Source organism: Hyperolius riggenbachi, chromosome 8, assembly GCF_040937935.1.
Source record: "Hyperolius riggenbachi isolate aHypRig1 chromosome 8, aHypRig1.pri, whole genome shotgun sequence".
NCBI classification, from domain to species: Eukaryota; Metazoa; Chordata; class Amphibia; order Anura; family Hyperoliidae; genus Hyperolius; species Hyperolius riggenbachi.
This window is the reverse complement of record NC_090653.1, coordinates 245,394,587-245,407,832: the sequence shown is the minus strand read 5'-3', so window position 1 is coordinate 245,407,832 and position 13,246 is coordinate 245,394,587. Positions and strand designations below refer to the sequence as shown.

General features: G+C 42.5%; 1 protein-coding gene across 1 annotated transcript in view; it reads left to right on the top strand.

Annotated features, from left to right (window-relative positions):
* The window catches only part of MIGA2 (mitoguardin 2), a 58,105-nt gene that overhangs the window by 30,076 nt on the left and 14,783 nt on the right, over window positions 1-13,246 (top strand). Inside the window, exons 7-10 of the mRNA XM_068248497.1 lie at window positions 5,436-5,550; window positions 7,299-7,399; window positions 7,744-7,859; window positions 11,661-11,733. Coding sequence (XP_068104598.1) covers window positions 5,436-5,550; window positions 7,299-7,399; window positions 7,744-7,859; window positions 11,661-11,733 — 405 coding nt within the window. The remainder of the gene's footprint in view (window positions 1-5,435; window positions 5,551-7,298; window positions 7,400-7,743; window positions 7,860-11,660; window positions 11,734-13,246) is intronic.

Here is a 13,246-nt window from a genome sequence, read left to right as displayed (position 1 = left end):
TCTTTGCCTGCAGTGTATGCTGGGTGTGTAATTTAGTCCAGTTTCTGGAGCTCTGCTCACCATTGCAGTTAAATCATTCAGGTATGAGGTTGTTTGAAAGCGCTGCCATGTCTCCCACTGTGCAAAAAGAGAGGCGTGTTGGATTAGGGAATTGGGGACTATTGGTCGTGGGGGATTAAATAAGGAATACGACTTAAATTTTGTATGGTAGATGTTCCATGGCTCTGGGTCTGTTGTTTAGGGGGTGGGGGGTGTCCTTTGGGTCCCCTTCTCATTGTCACTTTTGTATCATAGGTTCTTTTGCACTTTTTTACTATGCATTATAGAACTAGGGGTGTTTTATGGGTTGAATCCAGGTCACCTATTGATAGCATTGGGCATGCGTATTTTTGTCTGTGTCTGTTCCGTATTTTTATACGCGTACTATGCGTCTGTTTTTCCGCATCGCGATGGCAATAGGACGCCAGTAGAGGCGTCATTGCGTACGTCCTTCCGCATTGGTTGTCATGTGACGGTGGTTGCCATGGCGACGGCAGGCAGCGCTCGGTGTTCCTTTGTTTACAGTTTTATACTGTGTATGACACATCCAAACCCATGCCCTCTGCATCATGATGCCCTGGATTCCTCCTAGGATCTTTTTAGATGTTTAACAGGTGCTATAGATCAGAGTTAGAAATGCTTCTGTTTATATGTTTATGTTACTGCAATGACATCATGCATTTCAAAATGTTTGACCAATGGAGTGTGAGGGCGGTACCCTTTGTGGACAAGCCCTGTAGTTCCCCATCAGGTCCAGTCATTTGCATAGGTTCCTCTGATTGGTTGCCATGTTGGAGCTTTGACTATATAAAGAGCATGTCTGCAGTTGTTCATTTGGCTGTGTGGCGTGAACAAGGACTGTGATGGTCCGAAACGGTGGACCGTAGCCACTATGCAGCTTTAATGTTTGTATTTTTATGATCCAATAAAATAATCTTCTGATTAAAAGAGCTGTGCCGGATCATCTTGGAGAAACCAGGGATTGGGCAGTACAGTTGAACAGGAGGAGCTTATAATGAGGGAGTAGGATAGATGAGGAGCGGATATGTCATTGTATTAATGGTATTTAATTAATGGGCAGGACAAATGAATAGGTGGAGAACAGAGTGGGAGCTAAATGCTCTTAAAACCATGGAGATAATAGACTTTAGGAGATCCCCCCCTCCCCCCCCCCCCCCAGCACCTCCCCTTAACCATAAATGGATCCACAATAACCCAAGTAGAGTCGTTCAAGTTTCTTGGGTCCATAATCTCAAACAACCTAAAATGGGACAACAATACGGCCACTATCATCAAAAAAGAGCAACAGAGGATGTACCATCTACGGCAGCTGAAAAAGTTTGGCCTACCTCAAAATGTAATGGTGCAGTTCTACTGCAATCATCGAATCCACCATGACATCATCTATGACTGTACAGGGAGTGCAGAATTATTAGGCAAGTTGTATTTTTGAGGAATCATTTTATTATTGAACAACAACTATGTTCTCAATTAACCCCAAAAACTCATTAATATTGCAGCTGAATATTTTTGAAAGTAGTTTTTAGTTTGTTTTTAGTTTTAGCTATTTTAGGGGGAGATCTGTGTGTGCAGGTGACTATTACTGTGCATAATTATTAGGCAACTTAACAAAAAAAACAAATATATACCAATTTCAATTATTTATTTTTTACCAGTGAAACCAATATACCGTATATACTCGAGTATCAGCCAAAAAAGTGTCCCAAAAGTGGGGCTCTCGGCCAGAGCAGTGTGCACTATTTATACATCAGTGTATCTGTGTCATAGTGTTTTGCGGTATTTGCATCAGTGTCCCCCCCCCCCCTGCCTTTGTGGTATGTGCTACTTGTTAAGCAGTACCCCCCCCCCCCCCCCCCACATATGCATAGCGGTGCACAGCGGGGATCGTTTACTCACTCTGCCTGTAACCACCTTGTCTGTCGGCTCAGTGGGGAGACTTTACTCTCTGCTTGGAATCTCCTTTTCTATCGGGATATTGCATAGCGGTGCTTAGCGGGGAGACTTTACTTGCTGCTTGAACTTTGTCTGTCGCAGTCCCATCTCTATGACCTCCTCCGGGCACATGTAATAAAAAGCGCCACTAGAGGGCGTCATAGAAATGAGACTGCGACAGACAAGAGGAAGTTGAGTCAGAGCAGCACGTAAAGTCTCCCCGCTGAACACCGCTATCATATGCCGACAGACAAGGTGATTACAGGCAGTGAGTAAACGATCCCTGCTGTGCACTGCTATGCATATGCTAATAACAGGGGGAGGGTCCTGATTAACAAGTAGCACATAATGCCATAGCATTATACACTGCACAAATAGCACATAACGCTATGACACGGATACACTGATGTACAAATAGCGTACACTGCTCTGGCGGGGGCTCACAGCCCTCTACATATGGCAGGGAGGGGGAACTGTTCAGTTAGTGACTCGATCATTTAGTAAATACCTGTACTGTTCCAGGTAGGGGCCTGTGCACTGCTTGGCATATGGACGTATGTGTAAATGTGGATGACTTTGGGTTCAAACAATGAAGCCTTCCATGTCTGTGCTGCAAATATGTGAGCACTGCAAAATGCCCATGTGCAAGGGAAGGTTCTTAATCTGACCTGCCCATCAATCCATAATGAACAGAGCAATATTCACACTTGCACCAATTACCTATAGTAGTTGCTGCATTACCTACCCCCGGCTTATACTCGAGTCTTTCAATATTCCCCTTTTTTTTAGGGAAAAGTTGGGGGTCGGCTTATACTCGGGTCGGCTTATACTCGAGTATATACGGTAACATCTCAACATTCACAAATATACATTTCTGACATTCAAAAGCAAAAACAAATCAGTGACCAATATAGCCACCTTTCTTTGCAAGGACACTCAAAAGCCTGCCATCCATGGATTCTGTCAGTGTTTTGATCTGTTCACCATCAACTTTGCGTGCAGCAGCAACCACAGCCTCCCAGACAATGTTCAGAGAGGTGTACTGTTTTCCCTCTTTGTAAATCTCACATTTTATGATGGACCACAGGTTCTCAATGGGGTTCAGATCTGGTGAACAAGAAGGCCATGTCATTAGTTTTTCTTCTTTTATACCCTTTCTTGCCAGCCACACTGTGGAGTACTTTGGACGCGTGTGATGGAGCATTGTCCTGCATGAAAATCATGTTTTTCTTGAAGGATGCAGACTTCTTCCTGTACCACTGCTTGAAGAAGGTGTCTTCTAGAAACTGGCAGTAGGACTGGGAGTTGAGCTTGACTCCATCCTCAACCCGAAAAGGCCCCACAAGCTCATCTTTGATGATACCAGCCCAAACCAGTACTCCACCTCCAACTTGCTGGCGTCTGAGTTGGACTGGAGCTCTCTGCCCTTTACCAATCCAGCCACGGGCCCATCCATCTGTCCCATCAAGACTCACTCTCATTTCATCAGTGCATAAAACCTTAGAAAAATCAGTCTTGAGATATTTCTTGGCCCAGTCTTGACGTTTCAGCTTGTGTGTCTTGTTCAGTGGTGGTCGTCTTTCAGCCTTTCTTACTTTGGCCATGTCTCTGAGTATTGCACACCTTGTGCTTTTGGGCACTCCAGTGATGTTGCAGCTCTGAAATATGGCCAAACTGGTGGCAAGTGGCATCTTGGCAGCTGCACGCTTGACTTTTCTCAGTTCATGGGCAGTTTTTTTGCGCCTTGGTTTTTCCACACGCTTCTTGCGACCCTGTTGACTATTTTGAATGAAACGCTTGATTGTTCGATGATCACGCTTCATAAGCTTTGCAATTTTAAGAGTGCTGCATCCCTCTGCAAGATATCTCACTATTTTTAACTTTTCTGAGCCTGTCAAGTCCTTATTTTGCCAAAGGAAAGGAAGTTGCCTAATAATTATGCACACCTGATATAGGGTGTTGATGTCAGACCACACCCCTTCTCATTACAGAGATGCACATCACCTAATATGCTTAATTGGTAGTAGGCTTTCGAGCCTATACAGCTTGGAGTAAGACAACATGCATAAAGAGGATGATGTGTTCAAAATACTCATTTGCCTAATAATTCTGCACTCCCTGTATGGTTCAACTCCTGAACAGCATTAGCAAATGGGAGGCTGCAGAGCATCATCCGAACAGCGGAAAGGATAATTGGTTGTAGCTTACCTTCCCTGCAGGATCTTTACACTAGCAGGTGCAGAAAGAGAGCAACCAAAATTGCCTCTGACCCCTCTCACCCAGCTCACTCCATCTTCCAGCTCATGCCTTCAGGAGTAAGATTCCGGTCAATCACAACTAAAACCTCTAGACACAGGACAAACTTTTTTTCCTCAGGCGGTAGCTGTGCTTAATGCAGAACCACACTAGAGCTACTAGGACTTGAAAGTAATCAGCACAGAACTGAAAATGAACAATTCTCACCCTGTTCACCGCCACTATAACTTACATACTATCCTTGACTTGTAATATACATACTGTCTGTCCTTGTATTGTTTTTGGTTGTGTTTGTTAAGCAACTCCCAAGACAAATTCCTTGTAAGTGCAAATTTACTTGGCAAAATAAATAGATTCTGATAGGTGAGGGTGCTTGGGTAAAGGTCCAGAGAGATGAGCAATGGGGTGGACATAGAGAGGTAGTAGGATAGATGATTGTGCAGCCCAAGGTTGGGATGGTGTCATTATGGTGGGAGGTTAGATTAGAGGGTAGAGTTCATGCAAATTTTTATTCAAATATATGCAGCTTGAAATTGACCAATCAAGCCCCACCTAGGTTAAAATTGATTTGTCCATTTTCAAGCTGCATATATTTGTGTAGAATTTACATAAATCTGCATGAACACAGAAATAGTTGCATCTCTATTGATCATCCCTAGTGGGTGGAGGAGGATCAGTGGGGGTGGGGCTAAAATAGATGGTTGGGAGAGCGAGGGGGTGATGATCTGGGGAAGTGACATGGAAGGCAGAACGATGAATGAGGAGTGGGTTGGTAGAGTAGGGTCAGGTGAGATAGTAGGAGGAGGGGAGGTGTCATAGGAGAGGTAGGAGTCTTAACAGATGCACCTGAGTTAAGGTACCCATAAACATGATACATTTGTAGGTTGCAATGGCCCAATATGTACATTTCAGCCAATCAGCTACTGCAAGAAACCTCTCTCCTGATTTCCGGAAACGGTGATTTCCCTCAGCGAGAACTAGATTCTCCAGGACATCAAACTGGCAACCAAAACCATCACAAAGGATTCTACTTTACATTTCAATGAGCTGGTATTTGAACGCAGCCAAGTCTAAGGTTCATGCTTAAACATTGAGAGCCCATATCATTCACTTGACTGGTAGAAGGTGTAAGAGTGTTAAGTCTTAATAAACTAAAATCTCTGTGTTTCTCTATTGCACTTTGTTAGGCTTCACAGAGCAAAGACTTTGCTGGCAAACTGGAGGCCTTGTTGAGTCGTGCCTACAATCTGCAGGAGGAGTTTGGGAGCAGTATGCCTTCTGATAGCATTCTGATGGATCTGGGTATGTAACAAATGTTGTGGTCGGAGTCTGTTCTACCCTGCCTATTTTATTATGTCAGAATAAAGCCTGCTACAAGTCCTGATCGTGTTCAGCCAATAATGATCTGAAACAAAAAGCATATAGCAAAGTCAAAATAGAAACATAAAAGTCCCACTCTTGAAAGCACACCTGGAGTGAAAAGTATATGGAGGTACTATATTTATTCCTTTGGGGGAGAGGGGGGAGACCGCTCTCACTCTGATGGTCCTCTGTGGTCCGCCTGAAGCTCGGGGCTGACTCGTTACCCCGTAGGCTACATGGATAAGGCATCTGCTCTTCCAGAATTATCGTGCACGGCACAGAAGTGCGGCCTGCTTACCGCAACGGATCTAATATATAAAATAGGAGCCGTTTACTGTCAGTTTTGCAATGAGTGGAGAATGAAAAAAGAAAAGTCTGTTCTCAGCTCAAGAAGGAACACAGCCTTAGTGTATTTTCTTTTTTTTTAATGTATATATACAGAATGTTTGCCTTTGTTTTTCTTCCAACTTTCTGTCCTTTACTTTTCAGCTTTCCAGATAATGACTGGAAAAACCAGATTGGTTGCTTTGCCTTTTTTAATTTTCCTATTTGTAGAGAGGCATCAGACGGGAAAATCACCCATGTCACTTTTACTTGGGATATATTGTATATTGGAGCAGCCATCTTTATGAGACTGTTGTGTGTGTACATGTGGCGATTTTGGCGTTTTGCATTTTTGACAATCACAGTTGTGGTTGTATTGCATGTAGCTATAGTTTTGTTTTCCCATACACTTTAAAAAAATAACGGAATGATTTTGTGTTACCTATGGGCTGTGTACATTCAAGGCAATCCATACGGCAGTTAGGTTGTAACATATCCACTAGTGAAAAATGGGTAACGTGGACCTGAGAAATTTTTATTCCAAAGCAAAGACTGGGATGGTATCTGGGAGTTTGTAGAAAGGGCTTTATAGGTTGTGGTTTGAAGCTTGGATTAAATCCTTTGATTTCAATTTGTTGTGTTTCCCTGTCTGAATCACATGTGGGGAAATGTTGCGAGTTTGCAGCAGTGGAATTGGGCCCTATAGCCATGCAGGACATGATTCGGTTAGGTTGTCACTTCGCAATAAACCGGTACACTTATAGTTCTGCCAGGATAGGATTATTTCCAGGAAATGGCCCGCAAAAGTTTTTTTTGTTGTTTTTTATAAAGGAATCTGAAGTGAAAATAAACTTGTGATATGATTTGTATGTGTAGTACTGCTAAGAATGAAAACATTATTAGCACAGATCTGAATCTTATATTGTTTCCAGTACAGAAGGAGTTAAGAAACTTCAGTTGTTATCTATGTAAAAGAGCTTCTCTAGCTCTGCGACTTTAAGTTGTGGACAGCACTGTATTTTAAAGGACTTCTCTCAACTGTCTCTCATTGTTTCTGCTTTGTTTATAGTTTTACTGCAGAGAAAAGTCCAAGAGGTCATTAGCCTGCTCTGTGAAATCATTTAAAATGCTGAGTGTATTGTGGAAACTGCAATTATTAGAGAATGATGCAATGTTGTACAAAAAAAGCTATATACCTGAAAATAAAAATTTGACACTATTTTCTTTGCTACTAATGTTCTAGTAATTATCTGTATTACACAACCAATTCATTATATCATGTTTTTTGTTTTTTTGCTTCAATGTCACTTTTTAAATTCCATGCATGTTTGCTAAATAGTGCTCCTTCTCCCCTACATATACAGAGGGAGCCTTGATGTTCCCCCATCTGGAAGGCCGGAGGAGGTTACGGATGGATGATGAGATCAGCACCATATCTGATGATTCTTTCTTCTCTGCGGCGGAGGTGAGTTGTTAGACTTGTATCACTTTAAGGCGGGTTTTACACCTTTCTTTGCGTTGCGGTGGGATCCGATACTCCTGTCGCATTCCACTGGGTTTTTATAAATACAAATTGTTCACAAAGAACATTTCATATTTTTATGGTATAATACATTTTTTTAGTACTTATCAGTGACTCATTGAATCAAGAGGGAGGAGTCATGTATGTAAACAGCCCATTTTGCATTTTCGTCTTTACAGGAAAAAAAGAGACCTCATCAATCCAGAAAACTAGTTTTTTGTTTGTGTGTATAAGAATTTTACTATATGATTTTTGTGATGCAGTTTCTTTGTTGGTTTGCTTTTCAGCTCTTAGAAAGTTTAAAGCTGAATGAGGGACCTTTTTTGCCTTCAAGACCCGCTGCAGCCTATGAAGAGGCCTTGAGAATGGTGGATGCAGGAGAAGTGACCTGCAGAACAGTTAGGTAAGCTATAAGGACATCAACATGGTATGGGCTTACTTAGAGCACCACTTTTGCAAAAATTGTAATATTTAAAATACATACTGTGTATACTCACCTATAAGCCTAATTTTTCAGCACAAAAAATGTGCTGAAAAGTTACCCCCTCGACTTACATGCGAGTCAGTGGAGCAGGTTTTGTTACTGGCAGAGGAGCGTAAGGATCTTGCACTAGTGATCTCTTGCCAGCTGGCTCCCTGCTGTGTCCGTGCCCTTCACTCCCGGCAGCAAGGTGTGCAGAGTGCACTGCTCAAGACTACCGGTGTCCCCCAGCTTGTGGAGCGGAGCGTGCAAGCAATGTGTCAGCGGTGCAATGATTGGGGATTCTTCCTTCGTGGCATTTGCTGTCTCATATCTATGATGCCATCTAGTGGTGTCTTGAGACACAACTATCATTCTTGTGGCACATCTGGCTATGGGAAGGGGTGCTGACTTGTACTGAGGGCACATCTGGCTACCATGGAGGGGGCTATACTGGAGAGGGGGCTTATACACAATTCAATCGCTTTTTCCTGGTTTCTGAGTGAAAAGTGGGTACCTCGGCTTATATGCGGGTCGGCTTATATGCGAGTATATACAGGTACATATAAAATTTCATTACACATTTCTTCTAGAGTAAAATGCACTATACATTACTTTTCTCATATCTTGCTGTCAGTTTGGCAGTAAAGAGCTAAAAATAAGCTGACAGGTTCTGGGCTAGTCCATCTCCACATGGGGGATTCTCAGTATTTTCTTTATTCTTTACAAATGCCCTTTCTGGAAAGGTTCCTGACAGCAAGCCTCCCTACCATTTGCATACTGTTTTGCCCGTTTAGTAAGTGCTGTTGTGAATTAACCCCCTCCCGACTGCCTAAGGCCAATCAGCGGTGGGAGGGTTGCAGCTACAGGACCGCGTAACGCCGATCAGCGTCAGGTCCTGTAGGCAGGGTTTATCAGGGAACCCGCGCACGCATGAGCGAACGTTCCCTGCAGAGACACGGAGCTCCGTGATCAGTCTTCCAGCCCGCGATCGCAGCTGGCAGGCTATTAACAAAAAAAACTTGTTTGTTTACATCTGTACAGCGCTGTGATCTAGCACAGCGCTGTATAGGGAACACTTAGCTTACCCTCCAAGCAGCTCACCATCAAATCCCTCTCATAGGCTGATGCCTATGAGAGGAGGGAAAAACTATGGATCGCAGCCTAGGGCCAATTCAGAAAGGGGGGGGGGGGGGGAGGGTGGAGATGTAGGATATTTTTTTTTTTTTAAAGGTTCCTTTTTTTAAATAAAAAAAAACAAAACAAAACACTAATGATTGCATCAGTGATCAGAGACCACCAGCAGAAAGCCCTTCTAAAGACAAGAAAAGGAGGTGGGATTCATTTGGGCGGTAATTTGTATGGCTGTGCAATATACTGTTAAAGCTGCACTGTGCTGAATTGTGAAAAATTGCCTGGTCACTAGGGTGGTGTAGGGTGGTGTAAACCTGTTGTCCTCACGTGGTTAAGAGGTACCTAAGAAACCCCCATGAGGAGATGGAATCAAAAATCTGTCAGGTTTTCACTGCCTTATGTAAGTGACAAAAGCAATTTATAATGCATTTAACTTTGGGAGAAGCTGGTTTCAAGTCTGGGAATGTATTTATTTCCTTTTTACCTTGGAGGTACCTGTTCTGCGCAGGCGCAGTTCCCCATCAGGTCCTCTTTGTTAGGGAGAGTGATTTTGTGACAGATGTTAAAGGTATTGGTGATTTTTGATTTGCTCCTTTGTGGAGCCACCACTATATAAGGTTGCTTTGATTGTTTGTATTCAGAGGGAATGTTGACTTGATAAAGAGAGGAGCTCCTCTCGAAACGTCGTTGCTATTTGCCCTACTTGCTGTATGTTGGTGCCTTAATAAAAGAGCTTGAATTACTGAAGACGATGCTGGGTTCATTCTCTTTGAATATTTATTTCCATACCAGTTGCCTGGCTATCCTGCTGATCATCTGCCTCTAATAGTTTTAGCCACAGACCCTGAACAAGCATGCAGTAGATCAGCTGTTTCTGACATTATTGTCAGATCTGACTGGATTAGCCGCATGCTTCTTTCTGGTGTGATTTAGACACTACTTCAGCTAGTTAGATCAGCAGGGCAGCCAGGCAACTGGTATTGTATAAAAGAAAATTGATATGGCAGCCTCCATATACCTCTCACTTCAGTTGTCCTTTAAAGTGTACTCGAGGTGACATGATGAGATAAACGTGTTTCTGCAGTACAAAACATTAATAACCAGGCTGTTTTACATGCTTTATTTTGCTCCATAAAAGCATGGAAGTGACATCGTCTGTCTTGTCGGGAATATAGTAAACATCACGGATAAGCAAATTACAGCCATAAAAGTTTTCCTGACATAATACAACTTTTGAGTGCAGGGAGAGATAAAATACATGAACTATTGACTTTTTTCTAACTCTGGGATACTTATTAGGCTGCCACTGAGCAGAGGTAACAAAACATTCAATGTAGTTTGTAACTGTTTAACTATAACATAAAACCATGGGATATTTTAAAACAAAAAGTAATTTTTAGGAGTAGGAGCATAAATTCAATTCTGTATCATCAGTTTTTCATCTCAGGTTCACTTTAAAGGATACCCGAGGTGACATGTGACATGATGAGATAGACATGTGTATGTACAGTGCCTAGCACACAAATAACTATACTGTGTTCATTTTTTTTTTTCTTCCTCTGCCTGAAAGAGTTAAATATCAGGTATGTAAGTGGTTGACTCAATCCTGACTCTGCTAGGAAAGTGTGTTATAGTTGGAATTTCTTATCAGTGAGGGTCACACTGTAGTCACTTCCTGTCTGAGTCAGGACTGAGTCAGCCACTTACATACCTGATATTTAACTCTTTCAGGCAGAGAAAGAAAAAAAGGAACACAGCCTAGTTATTTGTGTGCTAGGCACTGTACATACCCATGTCTATCTCATCATGTCACATGTGACATGATGAGATAGACATGGGTATGCTGGTATCCTTTAAAGCTGTTTGGGACATATCCTGTGACAGGAGTTACACTTTAAAGAGAATCTGTATTGTTAAAATCGCACAAAAGTAAACATACCAGTGCGTTAGGGGACATCTCCTATTACCCTCTGTCACAATTTCGCCGCTCCTCGCCGCATTAAAAGTGGTTAAAAATAGTTTAAAAAGTTTGTTTATAAACAAACAAAATGGCCACCAAAACAGGAAGTAGGTTGATGTACAGTATGTCCACACATAGAAAATACATTCATACACAAGCAGGCTATATACAGCCTTCCTTTTGAATCTCAAGAGATCATTTGTGTGTTTCTTTCCCTCTGCAGCTATCATCCACTGAAGTGTCAGGCTGTTTCTTCCTGCAGAGTGCAGACAGCTCTGCCTGTATGTAATTCCTCAGTATGTGAAAGCCCAGCCAGCTCAGAGGAGGATTTATCCAGCTTGTAAAAGATAAGAGAGAAGAGAGAAGCTGTCCTAATCTAAATAATACACAGGCAGTGTGCATAGAGGGGCCTGGAAGGGGGAGTTCATAGCAGAACCACAACACTGAAGAACTTGGCAGCCTTCCAGACACAGGCCAACAAGTCTGACAAGAGAGAGATAAGTTGATTTATTACAGAGATGGTGATAGTAGAACGTGCTGCAGTAAGCCAGAACACATTAGAATAGCTTTTGGAACTTGTAGGATGATAAAAAACAGGATGCAATTTTTGTTACGGAGTCTCTTTAAGGTGTTATGTAATGTTGTTGCAGAACGGAGCTGCTGGGATGTTACAGCGACCAGGACTTTCTTGCAAAGTTACATTGTGTCCGTCAGGCTTTCCAGGTAAGAAGTAACTGAATATTTTTTTTTTATTCTTAGATCTTGAGACAAGAGCGATGAGACATGTAAGCATACCTTGGTAGATAAACATGTATTGTCATAGTACCAATACAGGGTAAAACACAGTTCAATGGAGGTAGATTATATATAATTTCAAAAAGGGAAACTCTATCAGACATAAATACTATACCAGCAGCTAGGTCCTCATAGACAGCTGACTGAATGCAAAATGAAGAAGAAATGCACAGAGGGATAAAGATAAAGCAGCCTCAGTAACTGAATTTTTTTTTGTTCTTGCCCATGGCCAGTTTACATGGTTATCTTACAGACTTAGTGAACCCGAGGCGAACCTCAGGTAAAAAAAAACAACACATATTTCTCTATGAAGAGGGAAGCCTCTGGATCCTGTAGAAGGTTCCTGTGTCCTCCTTGCCCCTTTCGCTGCTCGCCACTACCATCTGGAAGATCTGGGCCACACTCCCCTTCATGCACTTTTGCACCTGTGCCTGCGCTTGTGCATGTAGTAGAGTGTGGCCGTGATCTTCAATCTGATAAGCTCTTGGATTACTTTGGGTGGTCCATGAGCACAAACGGAGATCCAGAGGGCAGCGTGGGAAGCCTCTGTAGGAGCCAGAGGCTTCCCTCTTTTTAGGCAAGTATGGATTTTTTGACTAGGGCTGTAGAGTTTGAGTTGGAGCAATTTTGGGTACCTGGAGTCGGTGTTTTCATAGTCTGAGGGCCAGTGCACACCAAAAAGCGCTAGCGTAATCGCAAATGCTTAGCACTTTTTGAAGTGTTTTTTTCTAGTCGAATCTAGGCATGTGCCTAGCGATTTTTCTAATCATGCCTAGCGATTTTTGGAGCGTTTAGGTGTAGCGTATTTTATTTTTTATTACAGTGAAGCTGTAACTGAACAGCTTCTGTGACAAAAATGCTTAGAAAATCGCTCTGCTCTGATTTTCAGAGTGATTTTCCACTTTCCTATACTTAACATTGAGGCAGAATCACCTCAGAAATCAGCAAAAATGCAGCAGGACTCGAGTTTGCATTTGGGGAAAAAAAATGAATCACTCTGGTGTGATCCATCCCATTCAAATACATTAGCCAAGCGCTTTTCAAAGAGCAAGCGTTTTTAAAAATGCTCAGAACCGCTCTTGGTGTGCACCAGCCCTGAGTCTGATCATTTTTGTACCAACTCCACGGCCCTGGTAAGTATTAGACTAAGGAGTTGGAGTCCAGGAGTCAGAGCAATTTTGGGCACCTGGAGTCTGAGGTTTCATGAACTGAGGAGTTGGAGTCTGATGATTTTTGTACTGACTCCACAGCCCTGTTTTTGACATTGGATACACTTTAAAACCATGACAGAAATTGCCTGTAATTTTGGAATCCATGCAACCTTGGTGGTTATTAACTGTGGAAAATGAGCTTAAAGGCAGAGGATCAGCAGGACAGCCAGGAAATGTGCATTGTTAAAAAGGAAATAAATATTGAAGCCTCCACATCCCTCTCCTTTCAT